Source organism: Cynocephalus volans, chromosome 5 (genome assembly GCF_027409185.1).
Source record: "Cynocephalus volans isolate mCynVol1 chromosome 5, mCynVol1.pri, whole genome shotgun sequence".
NCBI classification, from domain to species: domain Eukaryota; kingdom Metazoa; phylum Chordata; class Mammalia; order Dermoptera; family Cynocephalidae; genus Cynocephalus; species Cynocephalus volans.
This window is the reverse complement of record NC_084464.1, coordinates 54,302,209-54,324,513: the sequence shown is the minus strand read 5'-3', so window position 1 is coordinate 54,324,513 and position 22,305 is coordinate 54,302,209. Positions and strand designations below refer to the sequence as shown.

The 22,305-nt window shown below is 49.1% G+C and overlaps 2 protein-coding genes and 1 non-coding gene across 5 annotated transcripts in view; 1 reads left to right on the top strand and 2 right to left on the bottom strand.

The window, feature by feature from the left end:
- Nucleotides 1-4,770: 4,770 nt before the first annotated feature.
- DNPH1 (2'-deoxynucleoside 5'-phosphate N-hydrolase 1) lies at nucleotides 4,771-6,968 on the top strand. Its single transcript, XM_063098168.1, has 4 exons — nucleotides 4,771-4,972; nucleotides 6,213-6,281; nucleotides 6,465-6,575; nucleotides 6,753-6,968. The coding sequence occupies exons 1-4, from the start codon at nucleotides 4,777-4,779 to the stop codon at nucleotides 6,890-6,892; spliced, it is 516 nt and encodes a 171-aa protein (XP_062954238.1). The 5' UTR covers nucleotides 4,771-4,776; the 3' UTR covers nucleotides 6,893-6,968.
- A 469-nt stretch (nucleotides 6,969-7,437) lies between these two features.
- CUL9 (cullin 9) overlaps nucleotides 7,438-22,305 on the bottom strand; it is a 42,074-nt gene continuing 27,206 nt past the window's right edge. For 2 of the 3 annotated variants that reach the window (XM_063097329.1, XM_063097330.1), the window contains exons 27-41: nucleotides 18,123-18,268; nucleotides 17,859-17,988; nucleotides 17,542-17,741; nucleotides 16,751-17,001; nucleotides 15,450-15,795; nucleotides 11,341-11,481; nucleotides 11,031-11,195; nucleotides 10,622-10,785; nucleotides 10,196-10,289; nucleotides 9,586-9,660; nucleotides 9,381-9,491; nucleotides 9,100-9,217; nucleotides 8,560-8,693; nucleotides 7,848-7,921; nucleotides 7,438-7,765 (exon numbers count right to left, since the gene is read on the bottom strand). In XM_063097329.1, the coding sequence (XP_062953399.1) occupies nucleotides 7,576-7,765; nucleotides 7,848-7,921; nucleotides 8,560-8,693; nucleotides 9,100-9,217; nucleotides 9,381-9,491; nucleotides 9,586-9,660; nucleotides 10,196-10,289; nucleotides 10,622-10,785; nucleotides 11,031-11,195; nucleotides 11,341-11,481; nucleotides 15,450-15,795; nucleotides 16,751-17,001; nucleotides 17,542-17,741; nucleotides 17,859-17,988; nucleotides 18,123-18,268 (2,339 nt within the window). In that variant the 3' untranslated portion in view covers nucleotides 7,438-7,575. Of the gene's footprint in view, nucleotides 7,766-7,847; nucleotides 7,922-8,559; nucleotides 8,694-9,099; nucleotides 9,218-9,380; nucleotides 9,492-9,585; nucleotides 9,661-10,195; nucleotides 10,290-10,621; nucleotides 10,786-11,030; nucleotides 11,196-11,340; nucleotides 11,482-15,449; nucleotides 15,796-16,750; nucleotides 17,002-17,541; nucleotides 17,742-17,858; nucleotides 17,989-18,122; nucleotides 18,269-22,305 lie in introns of those variants that run through there. The other variant, XM_063097331.1, reaches the window with a different exon arrangement.
- LOC134379343 (U6 spliceosomal RNA) lies at nucleotides 14,312-14,415 on the bottom strand. Its single transcript, XR_010023745.1, has one exon. It is a non-coding gene; the product is annotated as a U6 spliceosomal RNA (small nuclear RNA).

Below are 22,305 nucleotides of genomic sequence, written 5' to 3'. Positions count from 1 at the left end.
CTGGATCAAATGGTAGTTCTATTTTTAATTTTTTTAAGGAGCCTTCATACTGTTTTCCATAGCTACAGCACCATTTTATATTTCCACCATTCGTGTACAAAGGTTCCCATTTCTCCATAGCCTCTCCAACACTTATATTTTTCTTTTTCTTTATAATATCCATCTTAACAGGTGTGGGTTGATATCTTATTGTAGTTTTGATTGACGTTTCCCTGATAATGATGTTAAGCTTCTTTTCATATAACTGTTGGCTATTTGTATGTCTTCTTTGGAGAACCATCTGTTCAAATACTCTGCCCATTTATTAGTGGGTTGTTTATTTTTCGTCATTGAATTTTAGGAGTTCCTTATGTATTTTGGAAATTGACCCCTTAACAGATATATGGTTTGGAAATATTTTCTCCCATTCTGTAGGTTGCCTTTTCACTCCGTTGATTGTTTCTTTTGCAGCGCAGAAGCTTTCCAGTTTGATGTAATCCAACTTGTCTATTTTTGCTTTTGCTTTTGTATCCAAAAATCACTGCCAAGACCAATGTCAAAAAGCTTTTCCCCTATTTTTTTTTTTCTTTTTTTCTTTTTTGGTGGCTGGCCAAACCCTGGCCCTTGGTGTTATCAGCACCATGTTCTAATCAACTGAGCTAATCAGCCAGCCCCTCTCTATGTTTTCTTCTAGGAATTTCACAGTTTCAGGTATTGCATTGAAGTCTTTAATCCATTTTGAGTTGATTTTTGTGTGTGGTGTAAGGTAGGGCTCCAATTTTACTTTTGTGCATGTGGAGATCCAGTTTTCCCACCACCATTTGTTGAAGAGACTTTCTTTCTCTGTTGTGTATTCTTGGCAACCTTCTTAAAGATAGATTGACCATATACAGATGATCCCTAACTTATAATGGTTTGATTTGTGATTTTTCAACCTTAGGATGGCTTTATCAGGATGTAGCCGTAGCACAAGTCGCGGAACATCTGTATGTGTAGGCTTATTTCTGGGCTCTCTGTTCTGTTACATTGGTCTATATGCCTGTATGCTAGTATCATACTCTTTTAATTACTGTATCTTTGTAATATATTTTGAAATCAGGAAGCATACAACATGGATGAACCTGGAGGACATTATGCTAAATGAAATAAGCCAGTCACAGAAGGACAAATACTACATGAATTCCACTTATATGAGTTATCTATAATAGTCAAACTCATAACAAGCAGAGAATACAACAGTGGTTGCCAGGGTCTAGGGCATGGGGGAAATGGGGAATTGTTCAATGGATATAAAGTATCAGTTATGCTAGATGAATACATTCTAGAGATCTGCTGGACAACATAGTCCCTGTGTGCATAGTTAACTATATGGTACTATGCACTTCAAAATTTTTTAAGAGAGTAGATCTCACGTTAAGTGTTCTCACCATGAAAACAAAAGCAAAGGGATACAAGGAAACTTTGCGAGGTGCTGGATATGTTTGTTACCTTGACTATGGTGCTGGAATCTCTGGTGTTTGCATGTGTTAGACTCATAAATTGTATATATTAAATATGTGCAGATTTTTGTATATCAAGTAATATACCAATTAAATCTACCATTGTAAGTGTACAACTTAATAACTTTTTGTAAATTTATAGAGTTGTGCAACCATCACTACAACCCAGTTTGAGAACATGTCAATCACCCCCCAAAAGTTTTCTTGAGCCCTCTGCAGTCAATTCCTGATCCCACCCCCAGCCCAAGCCCTAGGCAACAATTGATCTGCTTTCTGTCTCTCCAAATGTGCCTTTTCTGGACATTTCATTTCAATGGAATCATACACTATGTAGTCTTTTGCTATTCTCTGTACTAGTATATGTTTGACATTTTCCATAATAAAAACAATTTTTGTTGAACAATGATTCACATTTGTATAGCCCTTTATTTTTAATAGACTTAATATTTTAGAGCAGTTTTAAGTTCACAGCAATATTGAGCAGAAGATACAGAAAGTTTCCATATGCCCCCTCCCCCCACACATGCACAACCTCACCCGCTATTGACATCCCCCACGACAGTGGTGAAGCTGCATGGAGACATCATTATCACCTAAAGTCCATAGTTTGTATTAGGATTCACTCTTGGTGTTTTACATTCTATGGGTTTGGACAAATTTATAATTACATGTATCTACACGTATTTATTTAAAGACACAGAAGCAGAAAAAAGATGGTCTGTGTGTTTCTGTGCATGTGTGTTCACATGCATGTTCCTTTCCCATGAGGAGAACTGGAGGGAGGTGTGAGTGAGGAGGAGCAGTGTTGAGGAGGTTGCCTGTCAAGTCCTCTGGCACATAAGGCCTCTTCCTAAAGGTGTGTGTGCATGCGTGCACGTGGGAGCATGCCTGTGGGGGGCGCTAGTGCACAAATGTGTGTTCACGTCCCCCCCCATCTAGTCCATATCTCAGCATTTTAAAAAATTCTTATTGTGTTTGCTCTGTAACACCTACTATGGCATTTTAATAGTTATCTTTCAGAAATAATATAGAAGAAGCCACTGATGGTGCTTTCCACTGGGGAATGGGGCTGGGGGGGTTCAGGATTCTCTTTCCACTGCATAGCCTCTCGTTCCATTTGAATTTTTTGTCATTTATATTTGTGTTATTGTCATGATAAAATGAGGGGGAAATCGTTATTATTACTGGTGAGCGATGTGTTTGTCTATCTCCCTGAAGATACTGCTTCTATGAGCCTACTTACTCTAGGGCTGAGCAGATTATGAAGTGCTGTCAGATTTTGAGAAATGGCCTCACCCGTCCAATGCCAAAGGATGGACACAGAGACACGAGGTACAGTGAAGCAAGACTTTAATAACGGCCTTGCAAGTCTGGGTTTCTGTGAATGGGACAGGCACATGGAAAAGGGCTGTAGCAAGCAATTTATTCCCTAGTAGGCAAGTCCCTCCCCCCAATTCCTCATTGGCTGAGAGTACTACTGGGATGCACAATCTTCCAGAACGACTGTTAAAATTTATTACCCCCTTGCAAGGAATTCCCTTGTCTGGGGGCTCAGGACAAGCTTACGAAAAAGGCCCGCTTAAGCCCTGTGAAAGGAGAAACACCAGGGAATGAAGAAAACGATTGGGGCTAGTAACTAATTACCATCTCAGAGAGAGCTCTATCTGTTCAGAGACCCTCTGGGAATGTGCTGGACCAGTCAGACAACTTTTGGGCTGGGCCTGAATCAGTTAAAACACCCTCAGATAAGTCATTTCTGAAAATGAATCACTTAGATTATTTTCTTACAAAATGCATCCTCTCATTTTATCCACTCATTCATTCAACAAATGTTTGATAAATGTTTCCTATGTGCCAGGCACAGTTCTAGCAGTGGGGATACAGCAGTGAACAAAAGTGATAATACTTCCTACTCTCCCAGAGAATTACATTCTACTGGATGTAGAAAGACAGTATATGACAAAATCATTAAGTTGTACAGCACAAGAGAAGGAGAAAAGGCAAGGTGGGGAAGGGTGATAGGAGTGCTGGGGGGGTGGGAGGCTGCCATGTTGAACAGGTTGGTCAGGGAAAGCTGTGTGTGAACAAAGACGTGAAGGAGGCAAGGCACGAGCCAAGAGCTCCCGGGGAGAACAGGGTTCCAGACAGAGGGAACAGCAAACACAAAGGCTCCGAGCCTAGGGCATGGCTGGTGGGCTTGAGGAACAGCCAGGAAGCCAGGGAGGCTGCAGAAACATGAGAGGCATAAGGGCTGGTGTTAGGCAGTGTTGGGAAAATATAGAAAAATGGTCAGGGCCCCTCAGATGTTCAGAATCTTGCCGAGCATCTGATGTAAATGTGCACGTGCACCCAGGTGTTCCTTGTTTACTGTCTGATGTAGATGCACGTGGGCACCCAGGTGTTTTGGGTTAGGGACTTAAGTATAAAGGACTAACGGCTCTGATACACGGTGCTTCTAGGGACACTCCGGAAAGCTACTAGCGCGGCTGCTCCTAGCTCTGAACAAAGCCTATTAATTTTTTACCCAGGGCTCCCAGGACCTTTTCCTATTACCTAGCTCGTAGACCTGCGTGTGGAGGGTTTGTGACCCAGTCTGGACAACGGGCTCGAAAGGTCTGTGAGCCCTAGCCCTAGCTTTACAGGGAGGAAAGAAGGTGACCAGACCGTGTAGGGCCCCGTGGATCATTGTGGGATTTTCGGTTTTTTACCCCAAGTGAGACGGGAGCTACTGGAGGGGGTTGAGCAGAGGAGAGTCGCGATGTAACTAATGTTTTCACAGGGTCACTCTGGCTGCTGAGTGGAGGGCAGACTGGGAAGCGGGGAGAGCTGCTGTGCTGTCGAGAGGGAGTGGACGAGGGTAGTGACAGTGGAGGTGAAGGGCGTCAGATTCGGTAAACATTTAGAAGGGAGAATCGATAGGAGCTGCCGATGGATTGGCTTTGAGAGAAAGGGAAGGGCCCCGCATTACTCCAACGTTTCGGGCCTGCGCAGCTGGGAAGTTGGAGCTGCCTTTACCAGACCAGGAAAGACTTGGCGGGAGAAGGGGCTCAGCGCGGGAGGCGGGGACCACCACGCGGTCCGCCTGGACAAGTTTAAGTGAGCATGCATATCAGGCGTCCGAACGACAAGTCCGGGAGGGTGGCTCCCCGCGAGGGTCCCGGCTGGACCCTCCCGACTCTCCGTCCCTATTCCACAGGTGCGGACACCCGGGAGCCGGGCTGCGCCGGGCCGGGTCACGTGGCCGGGGGCTGGCGCCCCCTGGCGCCGGAAGCTGCGCGGCGGCAGCGGCGGCGGCGGGATGGCGGCGAACGGGGCGCGGGAGCGCGGGGAGCCCGTGCGGCCGGGCGAGGCGGGCCAGCGGGCCCTGTACTTCTGCGGGAGCATCCGCGGCGGACGCGAGGACCGGGTGCTGTACGGACGGATCGTGGCGCGGCTGCGGCGCTTCGGGACGGTGCTCACCGAGCACGTGGTGGCTGCTGAGCTGGACGCGCGCGGTGAGGCCGCGGGGCGCGGGCTGCGGGGGAGAGGAGCGGCCGGAAGGGACGGGTGGCCGCCCTCCAGCTAGGGAGCTCCCTCCAGCGCCCCCGCCCGAGAAGGAAGCGGACCGGGGCGCAGAGCGCGTGTCCCAATACGCTTGCGGACTCGAGGCGGGTCTCGGCAGTCAGTTGTCTTGCCCCTCGGTTCCCTCCTGGAGAGCTCTCCTCAGGCCGCCCCATCCAGGGCGTTTGTAGGGAGGAGTCCCGCTCAGTTCCCAACTCACCCGCTGGCATCTTCTCCCCACCAACAACGAAGCTAATCCTCCTGCCTCCCCTTTTTCTGTCAGGGTATTATCGGCTCTCTTAGACCACAGACCAGACAGACCCGTTCTCGCGACCACCCTGTCTCACGTTCTCTGTTCAGGCTGTTTCTAATGTGTCCTGGCTGCTGGGCCTTTATAAAGCACAGCTTTGATGCGCTGGTCTGCAATGTCTCAACCCTAATAGTTTGAATACTATGCCTAGAACTCGTACTTCTGCTTAGAAAACCTTAAGTGGTTCCCCTTGCCCTACCCAAGAGCAGATTTGTGGGACCTAAGGCAATTCTGGGAGACTGACTTAAAAAGACAAAAATTACAAAACATTGCTACGGGGTTAGAAAGGGACTGTACAGGTGAGGGACCCTGCATCTTAAGATTCATTAGCTTCATGGTATATCCACCTCTGCCTGGTAGTTCTTGAATTTTATTGTGCTAAAGTGCCATCTGAGGGAGCTTGCTTAAAATGCAGATTCTGATAGTAGTCGGGATAAAGCCTTGGAATCTGTATTTTTAACAAGCTCTGCAGTGGTTCTGCTCTGATGTGGGTGGCTGTGAGCATCACTGTCCTAGAGGATACCATTTAATAAAGCTGGAATGTACAGTCCTTAACCTCTGACCCCACCTGGCTTCTCCTACCTTTGACCAAGTGCCCATGCACCTTTCCCTAATCACTCTGATCCAGTGTTAGTCTTTCCTGTATTCTAATCCGGCCCTAAACATACATCCCACCTAACACTGGGTTGAATTTTTCTTGTGGTTGTTCCATTCCCTCACTCCTTGTGATGGAATGTTAGTGTTGGCAAGCCACGGGAGGTCAGCTAGTACAAATCTTCCCCCTCCCTGAGCAGGGTGGATATGGAGGGTGGCAAGGGTATAGGAGAGTTAGTACTGAGAACCAGGGCAGGGTGTGTCCTTGACCAGCTTTCCCTCAACCACAGGTGAAGAGGCTGCTGGGGGTGATAGGCTTATCCATGAGCGGGACCTGGCCTGGCTGCAGCAGGCAGATGGTGAGTGGTCCTCCCTCCTGCCTGCAAACTCCTCTGGATGTTAGATCTCCTGGACATCCCTGGGCTACACACCTACAAGAGACTCCTTAGAGTTCCCTCCTCACCACAGCCACACTCTGTCATCTCTTCCTTATAAGCCCAAGTGCCCCAGATATTGAGCCTTGGTGTCATCTTTCTTCCCAGTGGTTGTGGCAGAAGTGACACAGCCATCCTTGGGTGTAGGCTATGAGCTAGGCCGGGCCGTGGCCCTCAATAAGCGAATCCTGTGCCTGTTCCGTCCACAGTCTGGTCGAGGTAAGCACCCCAAGCCCTAAATGACCACCTCTCCCTTCCTGGCGTTCTGTGGACCCAGCCCTCAGCTTGTTGGTGGACTCTGAGCACAGAGCCTACCTCCCAACAGGGGACAGGGAGGGGCATGGAGTAGGGAGAGTGTAAAAGGGAGGCAGCTTTACCTTTCCCTGCCCTCTCCAGTGCTTTCAGCCATGATCCGGGGACTGGCAGATGGCTCGAGATTCCAGGTGTGGGACTATGAAGAAGGAGAGGTGGAGGCCCTGCTAGATCAATACTTTGAGGTTCAGCCTCCCCAGCAGGTGGCAGACCCAACCACTTGACTTAATCCCACTTATAAGTTCTGATCCCAGACACTGCTGCAATACCATTCCTGCCTCTTAGTCCCAGTAGCAAATTAAAAGGTGTGTTGAAAATTCTAATTTTTATGTCTGTGTGTGGCAGCAGGGGGCAGGTCCTCAGTAGCATCCCTTTCCCACCTCACTTCACTTTAAGAGTAGAGAGACCCTTTAAAAATCTGAAGGCCCTCAAGAGGAGGACACCTCCTAATGTCCTCCAGCACCCCCAGGAACATTTAGAGTTTGGCGGAAGGCAGGTCGTGGGGGCTGCCATTCCTCTTTCGCGTCCTCTGAAGGTGGGCTGGGTCTGCACCTGGCCCTGTGCCACGCAGACCTTCACTTCCCTTTATCAGCATAGGTCAACTGGGTCTGCTTTGGGCCTTCCCTGAGGACAGAAGAGTCTGGAGAGCTAAAGAATACAGTAAAGAATGAGGGGGCAGTGGGATATGTGTGGGACCGGGGGAGTGGAAGCTAGATGGCCCTTGGTAAAGCTTTCCAGTCTGCTTCCAGAGAATTATGTAGGGGGAGAAAAAAAAGTTTATTCAGTATACAGAAGGTGCTATAGACACTGGGAATCCCTCCAGCACGACAGCGGGAAGGGGTGAACTCCCTAGCCCCTGGGCCCCATGACTCTAGGGGCCTCCAGGTGTCTCCTGCCTTCTGCACCCTCAATCATAGGCCACATCGTCGTCATCCTCATCACCAAAGAAGAAAGTCTCTTGGTCCAGGTTCTCAGACTCCTCCTCATAGGAGAAGCTGTCATTGTCCAGCTCCTCATCAAACTCGTCCTGCTGCCACTCTGGCACATCATCCTCATCCTCCTCATCTTCTTCCTCCGGCCCTGAAGAGCCCTGGGGCCTAGGCAGAGCCCCACACTCAGCCCCAGAGGAAGCCTGGTGTCTCCCACTGCCCCCTCTGTGGCTCTGCCCACCCTACTCACTGACTGCCAGGCACGTTGGATCCTTTTGCCTCTCGGGCCTCTATTGATGGACTCTGGAGACCAACCCGGAAATCCTGGCAAAGAGACAGTAGGATTTGGGGAGTAGGAGCAGAGGGCATCGGCCCAGCATTCCTTCAACCAATATTTTCTGGGACCCAGGCTCCTGCTTGGAGTGCTCCCTCCTGCTCTCACCCCAGCACTTCACAAACCATCAACTTCATGTAAATTAACTCACAGATGGTCTGCAGGGGTACAGGATACAGTGGTGAGGCACACACCACCCTGTGCTTAAGTAGCTTACAGTAGTGTGGGTTGATGTCTCTTCTACCCACATTGCTTACCTATCAGTAAGCAACTTGAGGGCAGGACTCATAGTCTAGATTCAATATCAGTTAACTAGAGCTGGAAAGAACCCTGGAGATCCCTTACTCCAGTGATCCCAATCCCCTGGCCCCCACTCTTGGGATTTTGAATTCACATCTGGGAAATACAGTCTGAAAGTTCTCCAAGTGATTCTTACGGGCAGCTGGCCAAACATCCTTGATGTGAAATAACCAACCCCTTTATTTTGTAGGAAACCCTGGGAGGTGACAGGGTCCAGGCTGGCCCAGGAGCTGGGGCGCTGTGCCCAGGGCAGGGTCTGTGCTGGGCATAGAAGGACCCAAGGCCCTGCCATGTGAGGACAGAAGAGGCCAGGCTGGAGGGGAGGTACCTGGGCAGAGTGCTGCAGGATGGCCAGCAGCCTCTCCTGAATCCGTCGGAGCAGCTCCATGCCCGTGCTGAGGCGGTCGGCCCGCAGGAGGCGCAGGGAGGAGGCCAGGTCTCTGCACCGCAGCAGGGTCTCCTCTGCAGAGGCGGCAGGCAAGGGGCTCCCTCCCTACTCTCATTCTATCCATTCCTTCCTTCAACAAACACCTATGGAACTTCTACCAAGTGCCAGGCATGGCTCTAAACACTCATTCTCTTGATGCTCACATGCTAGTGACAGGGTACAGACCACAATCAAAGAAAATGGCAGGTGAACTTCTGTGCCCTAGGGCACAGCATGGACTTTAAACGTGAACGTTAAAAGCCAGATGGTGAGAAGGCTATAAAGCATGAAGAGGAAGAGGACAGAGGGAAGGTGGGTGTGCTGTTTTACCTTTGTCTGAGGAGCGAGGGGAGTGTAGAAGGGAGATGGAGATGCTCAACGCACGGAGGGAAGAGGTGGGCAGAGAAGAGGCTAAGCAGGCAGGGGTGGGGCCCAGCTCACCAAGCAGGATCTGCAAGGCATTGGTGTGCAGCTCCAGGTTCTCGGTCTGTTGCTCCACCACGTCCATGTGCTCCGTGTCCTGGCTGTAGAAGCTGTACACGCAGGCATAGGCCAGCACCTAGAGGAGCACCCATCAGCTCTCCCTGCCCAAGGCCAGGCGCCTCCACTGTCCACCTGCCCTTTCCTCATTCCCTCCATCCAGGTGAGTGAGAGGAAAGCAGCCAAGCCCACCAGACCCCCTTGCACACCCCTCCCCGCCCTCTCCCCCCACCCACTACAACCTTCCGCGCCTGCTCAAGTCCCTGGCAGGCATCATTGAGGAAGGTGAAGGATTTGGGTGGGGGCACCTCATGGATGGCAGAAACCCGGTTCCGCAAGTTCACAGCAAACTCCTGCGTAGAGGAAGATGTATCAGCAGCAGCACATGTAGCCCCACCCTACTTGCAGACCCTCCCCAGGTATCTCCCCCAGCCTCTCCCTGCTCACCCGGGCCTGGTGATGGAATGTGCACCGCTCATTGTAGTCCTGAAACCGCTTCTCCTGGCGAGCTGCCTTGCTTACCTGGTAAGGATACATTGAGAGGGTCACTGGGTGCTTTGTTGGGATAGGATGGAGTAATTATTAGAATATCCACCATTTGTGGAGGCCTCCTTAAGCTTTACCCACATTGTGCATTTAATCTTCGGAACTGTGGGGAAGGTCATATTATCTCCTTTTACATATGAGGCTGTTGAGGCTTGGAGAAGTACACTGACTTGCCCAATGCCACACATTAAGCAGTCAGAGCCAGGCTCTGTCTGACTCTAGTCCTTGCTCTTCTCTGCTGAGCCTTGGGGCCTCCTGAGGATGCCCAACCCTCCATAGCCACCTTGCTGTAAGAAGTGCCATTCTGGAGCTGAGGATCCCTGTGCACAGGCCTCCCAGTACAGAATTCCCAGCATCTGCAGGCCCAGGTGGCTTCTGTTCCCCCAACTGAGGCTTTATCCCAACAGCTATTACGCTGCTCTGGACAAAGTCCTCTCTACTCAGGCCTAGCGGCAGCAGCCCATCCTAACTACTCTTGGGTCTCTGCCCTCCCCTGTGCCCAGCCTCTTACCATGACAGAGCAGTTGTAATAGTCTTTGTGATTTGGCTTCCAGGACTTGAGGCAGCGCCAGCAGAATCCATGATTGCACTTGGCACAGGTCATGCTATGGAGGAAGCTAGCTGGTCAGAGGGCCCTGCCTCTGGGAGTGCTGAAGGCCTGGACATACCACCCATGACAGCTGCCTCTGCCTCCCGCCTGCCATAGTGTCTGCTTAATCTTACCAAGCCCTACTGATTGCACCTTGCTTTTGAATCCCCCATACAGTATAGACTTAAAAGCAAGGGAGGACTATGAAGACCCAGAAAGCCACCCTAGAGGGGCCAAGTTGGGGCTGCTGAGCACCTGCCCTGGTTGGCTGAGCTTCACCATAAGACCCACTGCCCTAGCTTCCTGCCAGGCCCCCGCCTCTCCCTTGCCCACAGCACCCTTTCTTACTGTAGGCACCCCTCATTCTTTTCTATGGGGGCCTGACAGCTGGGGCAGCGTTTGGAGATGAGCTTGGCCAGGTGCTTGCTCTGGGCCTCCACACTCATGCCGTCATAGTAGCCACCATCATCGACCCACTGAGACATGTGACCGCAGCTGGCAGGGTAGTGTGCCTAGAGAAAGAACGGGTGGTGAGGACACAGCTGAGCCTTGACTGGGGGTGGCACTGCTGGTGTGTGTGGGAAAGAGGGAGGAGGCACAGGTCACATTTGGGGGACTGGGAGGAGGAACAGAGCTCACCTGGGTGGCAGAGGATGAGGAAGGACAAGTCACAGTCTGGGTGTATATGGCAGGGAAGGGGTGCTGAGCAGGGAGTGTAAATCCTTGCTCAGGGTCAGGGCCGGGGTGGGGCTCCCACCTCAGGGAAGCTACAGTTGAAGCAGGAGGCCCAGCCACACTTGGAGCAGGTGGTCCCGCAGCCCAGGCCCTGGCGGCACAGGATGCGGTCACAGCCCTGGGGGTTGGTGCACCAGGTCAGGTTGGAGCAGCTCTCCACGTAGCCACGCAGGAGTGCCTTCTCATACTGTGGGGTCGGGGGCACCACAAGGTGAGGGCATGGGTCTCCAGGCTGCCACACCTCCAGGCCACCAGCACCCCTCAGGTCAGCCCATTCCCTGGGGGTGCCCCTTTGGCTCTGCACTGGGGCCTCTCTCAGGCAGGAGGGATACCTTGGAGATGACCTCTGGTGAGGAGACAATGGCACGAATGAAGGCTCCGGTGGGCTGGGCAGGGCAGTCAGCAATGGGGCAGGTGCAGTTCAGCACAAGGTTCTGTTCGATCCGTGTTGTCAGGTACTCATTCCAGCAAGACTAGGAGGGACAAAAGGAGGGCTGCTCAGAGACAGTGTGGAGGTGGCACCGAGGAAGGTGTCCTGGGAGCTAACCAGCATCCCCCGTCCCTGCTCATTTCCTCCCCAGTGGTGGGGAAGGCCAGAGACAAGCCTGCTTCTTGATCAACCTCAAAACCCACCCTAATCTTTTAGGCTTCCAAGGGTTTCCCTGGGATTGGTCCAAATTACAGCTGGCTTTGAGGATGTGTGGGCTACAGTTTTAACCTAATCATAATCACTGTTGGGAAGGATAGGTAGAGAATGGATAAAGAGAACCAAGAAAAAGGAGGAGGAGGGGGCTGGCCAGTTAGCTCGGTTGGTTAGAGTGTGGTGGTAATAACACCAAGGTCCAGGGTTCGATCCCTGTCACTGCCACAGGGAAAAAAAAAAAAAAAGGACTTAAGTTCTAAGAAAGGCAGGGAAAGAGCAGAAAGTTCAGAGGAAAAAGGAGGCCTGGGGAAATGTGTCACTTTTTCCACACTGGCGGCTGGCCTCCCGACACTGCAGGTGCAGTTGTGGCCTATCCTGGCTCTCACTAGCACACAGCATTGCCTCTTCGCCACAGCATTGCCCACTGCATCCCACAAGTCCTGACCAACACACCATCCCCCGCAGTGATGACTGTCAGAACCTTCATGTTTCTCAAATTCCTCCCCTCTCCCACCTCTGCCCCATCCTAAATCAGGCCATTGTCTCCTCACCCCCAAACCACTGCAAGAGCCTGTCCTGAAAAATGGTATTCCTCCCCCAGGTCTCTTACACCATCCATTGGGTACATGCAAGAGCAGAAGTCTCAGCCTCCCCAAATGCTCTATCAATGGCCCTGCCCCTCACACAGCCAATGGCCGAGCTTTCCAAAATGATGGGGCTGAGCTCCCAGAAGACACATGTACCAGTGGCATCAAAGCTGCAGGACAAATATAAAGCACCTAACCAGACCATTTTTACTCAAAAGAAAGGACCAAACCAAACCCTTTACATACTGAAACAAACCCAGACAAATTGGGAATTTGAATGCAAACTATGCATTTTTGATATAAAATGGGGGATTTCTCAAAATTCTGACCCCATACTTGCAGACACAGGTACCTCAGTCCCTCACAGCCCTGTAGGACGAAATTCCAGCATCTCAGTATGGTGCCCCCACTCCCCTTAAGGAGCCCCTCCTGTTCTTGGCTTGTTCTTGGCTTATGCTGTTGCCACTGTCCAGCCCAAGTGGAACGCAGGACAGTCGTCCCCTTCTGCCAATCCTGCCTGCCATCCAGGTTCACACCAGGGGCCTCCAACTGCTCCAGACCCCAGGACTGCCCTCCTCTGACTTCTCTTGCAGTGTCATTTGTGCCACTCAGCTGTGACTTATTCACAGGCTCCTTCTTGTCTTGGCCTTTTTCTATCAGTCTGTTTTTCTCAGTCACAATTTCTGGCTCCTGTCTCTCCATCTAAACAGGGAGGGGTGCCACAGGCTCAGTGCCCTGGGCCTGGTTCTCTCTCCCAGGGTGACACCAGCCAGGACTCTCCACTTCATTCCAAAATCAAACATACACTGTTCACCTGCCAGTCCCAACAGGTGTCTAACAAGCAGCTCAAACTCCACAACAGACTGAAATTCCCCTAAAAAAATCTGCTCTCCACCTCCCAACCTCAACATTTCCCCCAACTCAGCAAAAGATGATGCATTTCATCCACCCAGATGCTCAGGTCAAAAACTTACAGGAATTCTTCTTGATTCTCCTCTCTGAAGCCCCCACATCGAATCCACCAAGTCCTATCAGCTCGACCTCCAAATGTATCCCAATCCATCCACTTCTCTTGTCCCCACTGCCCCTAGTCCAAACTAGCATCATGTCTTGCCTCTTTGTGCAGTGGTCTCTGAATGGGTGTCCCTGCTTCCACTCTTATTCCATCCAAGTCTTTTCTCCACACAATGGCCAAAATCTTTTAAAAAATGTAAATCAGATCATATCACTCTTCTGCTTAAAAACCACCATGGCTTCCCATAAAATAAAATCCACTGCCTGCCAATCCCAATCCAGCCTATCCACTTCCCAAACCTCCTCTCCTACTGTGCACTGTGTGTTAGCCACCAAACTCAGCTCTGTGCTTGCAGTTCCCTGCCTGCAACCCCCAAACAGACAGTCACCTCCTCAGGCCTCCCCTGACTTCCCCAGACTAAAGTACAAGCCCTTACCCCAACTCCTATCCTCAGTCACTTGCTATGACAGTTGTATTTTCTTCCCCGCACTCATCATAAAAGTGTGGAAGGAGGACCCTAGGATGAGACTACCAAAATTCAAATCCTGACCTTGACCAAATTACTTCACTTCCGAGTGTTTCCATCTGTCATCTGTCAAATGGGGATAATAAAAATACCTACCTTATAGAACTGTTATGAGAATTAAGAAAAATAAGGCATGTAAAGAGCACAATGCTTGGCTCAGAGTGAGCCCCCATAAATATTTGCTGCTGTTAGGATTAGCTCTCAGATCATTTTCTTTTTGGGGGGGCAGCTGGCTGGTAGGAGGATCCCAACACTTGACCTTGGTGTCAGGTCAAAACTACTAAGAGTTTGATTTGTTTCTTTTTTTTTTTTTTTTTTTGTCTTTTTCGTGACGGGCACTCAGCCAGTGAGTACACCGGCCATTCCTATATAGGATCCGAACCCGCGGCGGGAGCGTCGCCGCGCTGCTAGCGCAGCACGCTACCGAGTGCGCCACGGGCTCGGCTTGATTTGTTTCAAACAGAAGATAGTACCTACAGGAGAAAAATGTTTGCATCAAAGTGTAAACTGTGCACCAAAGTAAACGTCATGTAAAAATATGGAATGCTTCATGAATTTGCGTGTCATCCTTACAGAGGGGCCATGCTAATCTGTATATTGTTGCAATTTTAGTATATGTGCTGCCGAAGCAAGCATCGGATGATTTCTTGATTGGATTTTTTTTCAATCCCTCATACAGCACCCAGTGCTATGCACATAATAGGTCCATGACAAATATTAGTTGAATGAAAAAATGAAAGTATAGAGGAAATAATTAAGAACCTGGGAAAAGGGAGCTTAAGCAACTATGTGAGAAGAGTAACTAGAAGCATAGCAAAAGGAAAAGGGAGAGTACACACACACCCCACACATGTGCAAATGCACACAGCCCAAACCACCCACCAATGGAAGACACTGCTAGGAAAGGAGAAGCAACTAGAATTCGTGGCAACAAGGAGCATCCTCCTGTTAACTGATGTGTTTGGGCGTGGCACCAGTTCTAAAGAGCTACAAGGCAGGGAATATCAGACTCCCCCTCCTGTTCTATATTTCAATGCCCCTCTCTCCCTGCCTTTGAAGACAATTCACTCCCCATCCACAACCTTCGCTGCATCCATCCCATAATTCCTTTCTACTTTGGGGCTATTTTCTGGCCTATACCATTTCTTTATTTTTGTATTAAATGAGAGTATATGATAAAAGAAGAGACGGTATTCTGAGATGAGGGGACTTGAAAAGTGATAAGGAAATATAAATCATAGTCATCGCCAATTTAATAACACTTTCTTATTTACGAAGTGCTTTGATGTATATTTTATATGTATATACATATATATGTATACTTGTATCAGTTCTCAAACTTGGCTGATAATTGAATCACCTGAAGAGCTTTTAAAATTCCGGATGCCTGGATTTCACCTCGAGATTCTGATTTAATTGGTCCTGAGCATCAGGACTTTTTAAAGCTCCCAGTGATCATAATATACAGCAGAGTTTGAGAACCACTGACACAGATCACTGGATCCTAAAAACCACCCTTCAGAGTATCAAGGCAGGTGGCACCACTGACAGATGACAAAACTGGTTTAAGGACTAAGGCATAGCGAACATTACCCAGGTTAGCAAATGGCACTGCTGGGCTAGAACCCAATGGTGGAAAGCCAGGGGCAGGAGACACAGTGGGGCCTCACCTTACAGCAGTAGTGCATGCAGCAGAGAGAAGGCAAGTCATCATCGGTCTCCAGGGGGCTGACACAGACAGGGCAGTGATCAGGGCGTGCAGGGGCAGCCTGGGTCTGGGGTATGCACAGGCCAGCCGCCAGCAGCAGTGGCTCAGGGTCATCACTGTAGCTTTGCAACATTTGTTCAGCACCCCAGTGGGAATGTGCCAAAAGGTGCTGAGCTACATCTGGCTCCAAGTTCAGTGTCTCCTGCACCTGCTGCACCGTCTGCTCCATCAACCCTTCTACCTCCTGGGGGCTCATGGTGCGGCCTGCAGGCAGCTGTAGAGATGCCAGGACAGCCACAGCTTCTGGGCTTGGCGGGGAAAAGAGCCAGCAGTCAGCATCCCCATCTTGCTTATCCAGCCTACTAACTGAACCCCACCTGGGTCCCAGCTCCTACTGCACACCCTGGCTTGCTGACCTCACCAGCCTGAGGATACCACCCGAACCAATGGCCAGAGCAGGGTCCTCCAAAGAAGCATTTGTAAATGTGGGGCTGATGCTAGCTGTGGCAATGACTGGAGGCACTACAGGTATCTAGCAGGCAGGAGTCAGTGACCTATAGTGGATGAGACTGTCAGACTCACCCAAAATGCTAGCAGCACCTCTGGTGAAAAACAGTAGTCTACAGGCTTACTACTTAAAGTATGGCCTGTGGCCCAGCAGCACAGGTATCTCTACTGAATCAGGATCTGCATTTTAACACAATCCTGTGGTGATGTGTATGCATGCATGCTGAGATTTAAGAAAGATCACTCTAGAGAACTTTTTACATACAATGCAAATAGCAAGCATGAAAAGTAGTGCCATAAAAGCTTCTGGTGAACTGGATCCGATGTTAAAAGCTTTAGGGGTGCTGGCTAATTAGGGAAATATTATGACAAATTCCTCTGTAGAACAAACTTCTTGAAAGTTTGTATGTTTCACTGAGCAGAGAATATAGTTAGCACTTAATACATATTTGCAGGACATTTCATATTTTCCTAGAATAAGAAACATCTACCAAGGAGCTTGAGTGTCTGGGTCCCTTGCCTAAGGGCTGACTATAGGAGGATGGGGAGAGAAACGCCCCCTGATTGGCAAGGAAGGGGACAGAGGTGCAGGGAGGGGAAATGAGGACTAGCAAAGTGGGGGGAATAACAGGGACAGGGACAGGGAAAATGTGACCAAAGGAAGAAAGGAAGCATTCCTGCACAAGGGAGTCTGACTTTGGAATTACAACCCATCCCATCTCCCTGCCAGGGGACAGAAGTGGGGGTGACCACCACCTAGGCTTGGAGGTCTCACTGCTCTGGTTGCCACAGAATGGGACCTCTGCCTGACCCCGGCAGGGCCCCATGGGCTGTGGGGTGGCATATATCAGGATCTGGGGTCGGTCATCGCTCCGTTCTACATAGCCCTGGCCCAGGAGATGCAGGATACAAGAGAGGACATCTGTACTGGTACAGGCCATGCCCCCAGCAACAGCACAGCCCAGGCGTCCAGGGGGATTTGGACCCTTCTGCCAGGCCTCCAGCACCTGGGAGGGAGGAAAGAAAGAAGCAGGCTACTTTTACCTATGGGAGCCAGTCTACCTGGGTTCAGTGCCCAGCTCTGCCACTTACTAGCTGTGTGACTAGATTGGTTATGAACTTTCTCATGCCTCACTTTTCTTATCTGTCAAATAGGATAAAATAATAATACTTATCTCATATGATTGTTGTGTGGATTAAATAATCATGCAAACTCTTAGAATAGAGCCTGGCACATGGTAAACACTGATGTCTTATCTCTACCTTCTGTCTAACTGCCCCATCAGGAGTAGAAAACCCACATGGAACGGGCTGGCCGGTTAGCCCAGTTGGTTAGATGCTGATAACACCAAGGCCCAGGGTTCAATCCCTGTACTGACCAGCAGCCAAAAAAGAAAAGAAAAAAGAAAATCCAGATGGAAATGTCACCTACAGAGGTCTCATATTGAGAGTTTACCTTCCTTTGTGATGACCTCAGCTCCAACACCCAATGTCAAGCATGACAACTTCCCTCTCTCCCCCACCTTCATGGTCCCCTCTTTGCCTACCAGACAAACCAGCTGATCAATGTGGAGGCCCTTTTCCGCATGGGCTTTGAGAATTCGGACAAGAAGACAGCTCAAGAGGTTCCTCTTCTGCTCCAGGGTTCGGCCCTCATCCTTCTCTACGTTCAAGTATGTCTGGGGAGGTATCAGCCACAGGGCCTCCCCACTGGGCTGGGGCCCAGACTCACGGAGCCGCAGCACACCTGGAACCCACTCCCAGTCAGGTACCAGAGGAGGGGGAGGGACAGATGAGTTCTCTTTCCCTACTGTAGTACCCCCCACACTGCAGCAAAGGCTCAGGCCAGCCGCCATTGACCTACCCCCGTGTGGAAAGTCCTGACCCTCATGCAGGGTCAAAGGGCCATTCTCAGAGGTGAGGGGCAGAAGTGCCTGGAGCAGTAACTCTGGGGAGAGGTCAGAATTCTTCAGCAAGGTCTCTACCGCCACCTCCTGGTGAGGAGAAACAGGGCCAGTCAGGAGTCAAGAGAAAGGAAAGTGAGAGGAGGAAGGAGAGGACAGAGCTGAGGAGAACAGTAACAGAAAGGTGGAAAAGAAGACAGAGAGAGGCTAAGGAGCTGAGGCACCTCCGTCTGATTGAAATTCAACAGCAGCCACATCTGTACAGTGGACACATACAGGGTTTCATCCCCAAACTGCAGCTCAGCCCGGCCCAGCCACGTCCACTGCAGTCGCCGATGTGGTCCCATGTCCAGGACTGGATGGTTCTGACCTAGGAAGGTGTCAAGGAGACAAAGAATAGGGGAAATGAGGGGGTTAGGGGTTGAGGTGTCAAGCTTTGCTCCTGCCAGTCCTTGCAGAGAAGAGGGCCCCAGCATTTAGACAAATATGTTGTCAAGCTTCCAGGTCTTCTGTGTGCCTGCCTCCCTGACGAGCCATAGATACCTATTTAGGCGCCCACCCTGTGCCTAGCCCTGAGCCAGCAAGGTTCCATGGAAGAAACTCCAAAGAGAGGAGAGCTATGTTTTGCCCTCAAGGAACTCAGTTTTAAAGACCCACCAGGCTGGGTCTCTTCCTCCTGTGTCACAGCTCAGGCAAAGTTAGTGTGGGACATTTGCTCATACTAGAAAGCAAGGAAGTTGTCAAAAAGAGAGTATTAAAAGTGATCAGGAGCCAACCTGAGAGGTGCTGTCTAGGCAAAGATGGGACAATATGAGCATCAAAAATATAGCACCTGCAATGCATGACGTAAACACAAAATATTTTATCTCTCTCTCTTTTTTTTTTTTTTTTTTTTTGGCAGCTGGCTGGTACAGGGATCAAACCCTGGACCTTGGTGTTATTAACACCATGCTGTAACCAACTGAGCTAACTGGCCAGCTCATTCAAAACATTTTATTTTATTTTATTTTATTTATTTATTTATTTTTAAAAAGATGACCGGTAAGGGGATCTTAACCCTTGACTTGGTGTTGTCAGCACCACGCTCAGCCAGTGAGCGAACCGGCCATCCCTATATGGGATCCGAACCCGGGGCCTTGGTGTTATCAGCACCACACTCTCCCGAGTGAGCCACGGGCCGGCCCCAAAACATTTTAAAATCCATGAGCTCATAATGATATATTTCTGGTTTTCATCTTTGGAGGATACTAGAGAACCAACACATTGTTTTAAAAACTAGTTAAAAATAAAGGGGAAGAGGGAAGAATCAAGCCTTTCCTATATAAACTGTACTTCAGGGTAACCAAATAGTCGATGAGAGGAAGTTTCTCTTTATAGAGAAAGCATTCCAGCTAATACATAAAGGAATGACAAAGCTAGAATATCACCGTTTCATAACCCCCAGTGAAATGATAGACCTAAGCAATGATAATGACTCACAGCCTAGTGAAAAGCTGATGGAAAATTATATATAATGTACAGAAAAGACTGACAACACTGAAATCCACTAATACATCTTAATATCACGAAGAGAGATAGTGAGCTGTAACATGCCTCCTGGAGGAAGGAAATAGTACTATAGATGAAGCATTCTTGCCCATGAAATCAAACCCAAATCTGAATAAGCCTCTACATGTAAATATCAGTTTCCAGGAAATAAAGGAGACAGAGGAACATGCTAGAGGCTGTGGACAACTCTGTTTTTCAAATAATCCAATTTTCTCCACAAATCATTGCAAGGAAGAAAAAAAATGAAGGCAAGGAACCTACAGACTAAGGGAGATGTAACAGCTCAACCAAATGCAATGTGTGGGCCTTGTTTGAATCCTCACTAAACAAAATAATTCATATTTCAGGGGAATATGAATACCGACTGTATATTTGATATTAGGAATTATTAATCTCTAAATTATTAATTTCAACTGCAATTGATAATTGTAGTGTCCTTGGTTTTAAAAAGACAGTCCTTACCTTTTAGATTTGGGGGTGGGGGAAAGTAGGTGGAGGAATAGAGGAAACAAGATTGGCCCTGAGTTAATATATGTTGGTACATTGCAGTTTTTCTATTCTGTCTGTTTATGTTTCAAATTTACCATAATAAAAAGATTTTTTAAATAAGGGTGAAAATAACCCATTCTCAGACAGATAAAAACCAATAAGGTTTTCCACCAATACTCCCTCAAAGAAGAAACTTCTAACAGATGTACTTTAGGAAGAAAACTGAACTCTGAAGGATCAAGACACAAAATGAATGGTGACTAAAGCAATTGATACAATAACAAATGTAAACATCCACCAAATAAAACAATAATAATAATGACTAAGTTGAGAGGTTAAAAAAAGATAATTTTAGGCTTCCAGTCAAGATGGTGGAATAGACGGTCCCTAGCATCACTCGCTCCCACAATCAACTGATTTAAACTATAAAAATATAACATAAAGTGCATATGGAATGGGGAGACGTCCAGTGGGGGAGGCAGAAGCTCCGCGGAAACCACACACCCTACGGGGCCACCATCGCATGATCTGGCAGATAGGCTTCACCACCGCCACCCGGCTCCATTCCCAGCCCAGCCCAGTGCACACAGAGTGGGGAGATGTCAGGCAGGGGAGGCGGAGGCTCCACAGAAACCACACACCCTGTGGGGCCGCCACTGCGTGATCCAGCAGGTAGGCTTCACCGCAGGCACCCGGCTCCATTCCCAGCCTGGCCTAGTGCGCTTGGAGCAGGGACATGTCCGGCAGGGAAGGTGGGAACTCCACGGGGACCACACTGCTGCCGCGCGATCCAGCAGCCCGGCCCAGTGCGTATGGAGCACAGAGACATGCAGCAGGGGAGATAGAAGCTCCATAGAGTCCATATACCCTGTGGGGGGCGGCCGCCATGTGATCCAGCAGCAGGTAGGCTTCACCACCACCACCTGGCTCCATCCCAAGCCCAGCCTAGCACGCACGGAGCAGGGAGACATCCAGCAGGGGAAGGGGAAGCTCTGCAGAGACCACATGCTCTGCGGTGCCTTGGCGCATCCCAGCAGCCCGGCCCACAGTGCACAGAACAGGGAGAAGTCCAGCACGGGAGGTGGAAGCTCAGCAGAGACCATACACCCTGCGGTACTGCCGCGTGATCCAGCAGCCCAGCAGAGTCCAAGCTGACCAGAGAGGTGGCTCCCTGGAGAGGCCCAAGACCTGAGGCAACCACACACGCAAGGTACTAGTAGCCAACTGAGCAGTCACTGAGGTAGCCATACCAAATTGGCAACCACAGCAACATCTTAGTCAGTCAATAGTGTCAAACCTGTGGACTGTGAAAACCCCTGCCACAATGAATAAACATCAAAGAAAAGATACCAGAAATATGAAAAATCAAGAAAGTACACCAGCAAAGGATAATAACTCTCAAGCTCTAGATCCTATAGAACAAGAAGCCCTTGAAATGACTGACAAGGAATTTCGAGTGATAATTCTAAGGAAACTGAATGAGATACAAGAAAACTCAGCTAGACATCATGATGAAACGAGGAAAAGTATACAGGACCTGAAAGAAGAAATGTACAAGGAAATCAATGCCCTGAAAAAAAGTGTAGCAGAACTTGCCAAGCTGAAGAAGTTATTCAGCAAAATAAAAAACACAACAGAGAGTTTAACCAGCAGGCTTGCGGAATTTGAAGAGAGAACCTCTGAACTTGAAGATGGGCTGTTTGAAATAACACAAGCAGACAAAAATAAAAGAAAAAAGAATCAAAGGCATTGACGAAAATCTGAGAGAGATATCAGAAAACCTTAAGCGCTCAAATATCTGAGTCATGGGTATTCCAGAAGGGGAGGAACAAGGAGATTGCATTGAAAACATATTCAACAAAATAGTGGCAGAAAACTTCCCAGGTATAGGAAAAATCACAGATCTTCAGATCCAGGAAGCTCAACAATCTCCAAACGTATTCAACCCAAAAAGGTCTTCTCCAAGACATGTTATAGTCAAATTGGCAAAACTCAAAGACAAAGAGAGAATCTTAAAAGCTGCAAGAGAGAAGTGTCAAATCACCTATAAGGGAGCCCCAATCAGGCTAACATCAGACTTTTCATCACAAACCCTAAAAGCCAGAAAGGAATGGGATGATATATTTAAAATACTAAAAGATGGAGATTGCCAGCCAAGAATACTCTACCCTGCAAGGCTATCCTTCCGAAATGAAGGGCAAATAGTATATTTCTCAGACAAACAAAAACTGCAGGAGTTCACCACCACATGACCACCCTTACAAGAAATTCTCAAGGGAGTACTGGGTTTGGTTCCTGAAAAATAACTACCACTGCCATAAAAACCCAAGAAAAATCAAAACCCACTAGTATAATAAAAATGGCATTCAT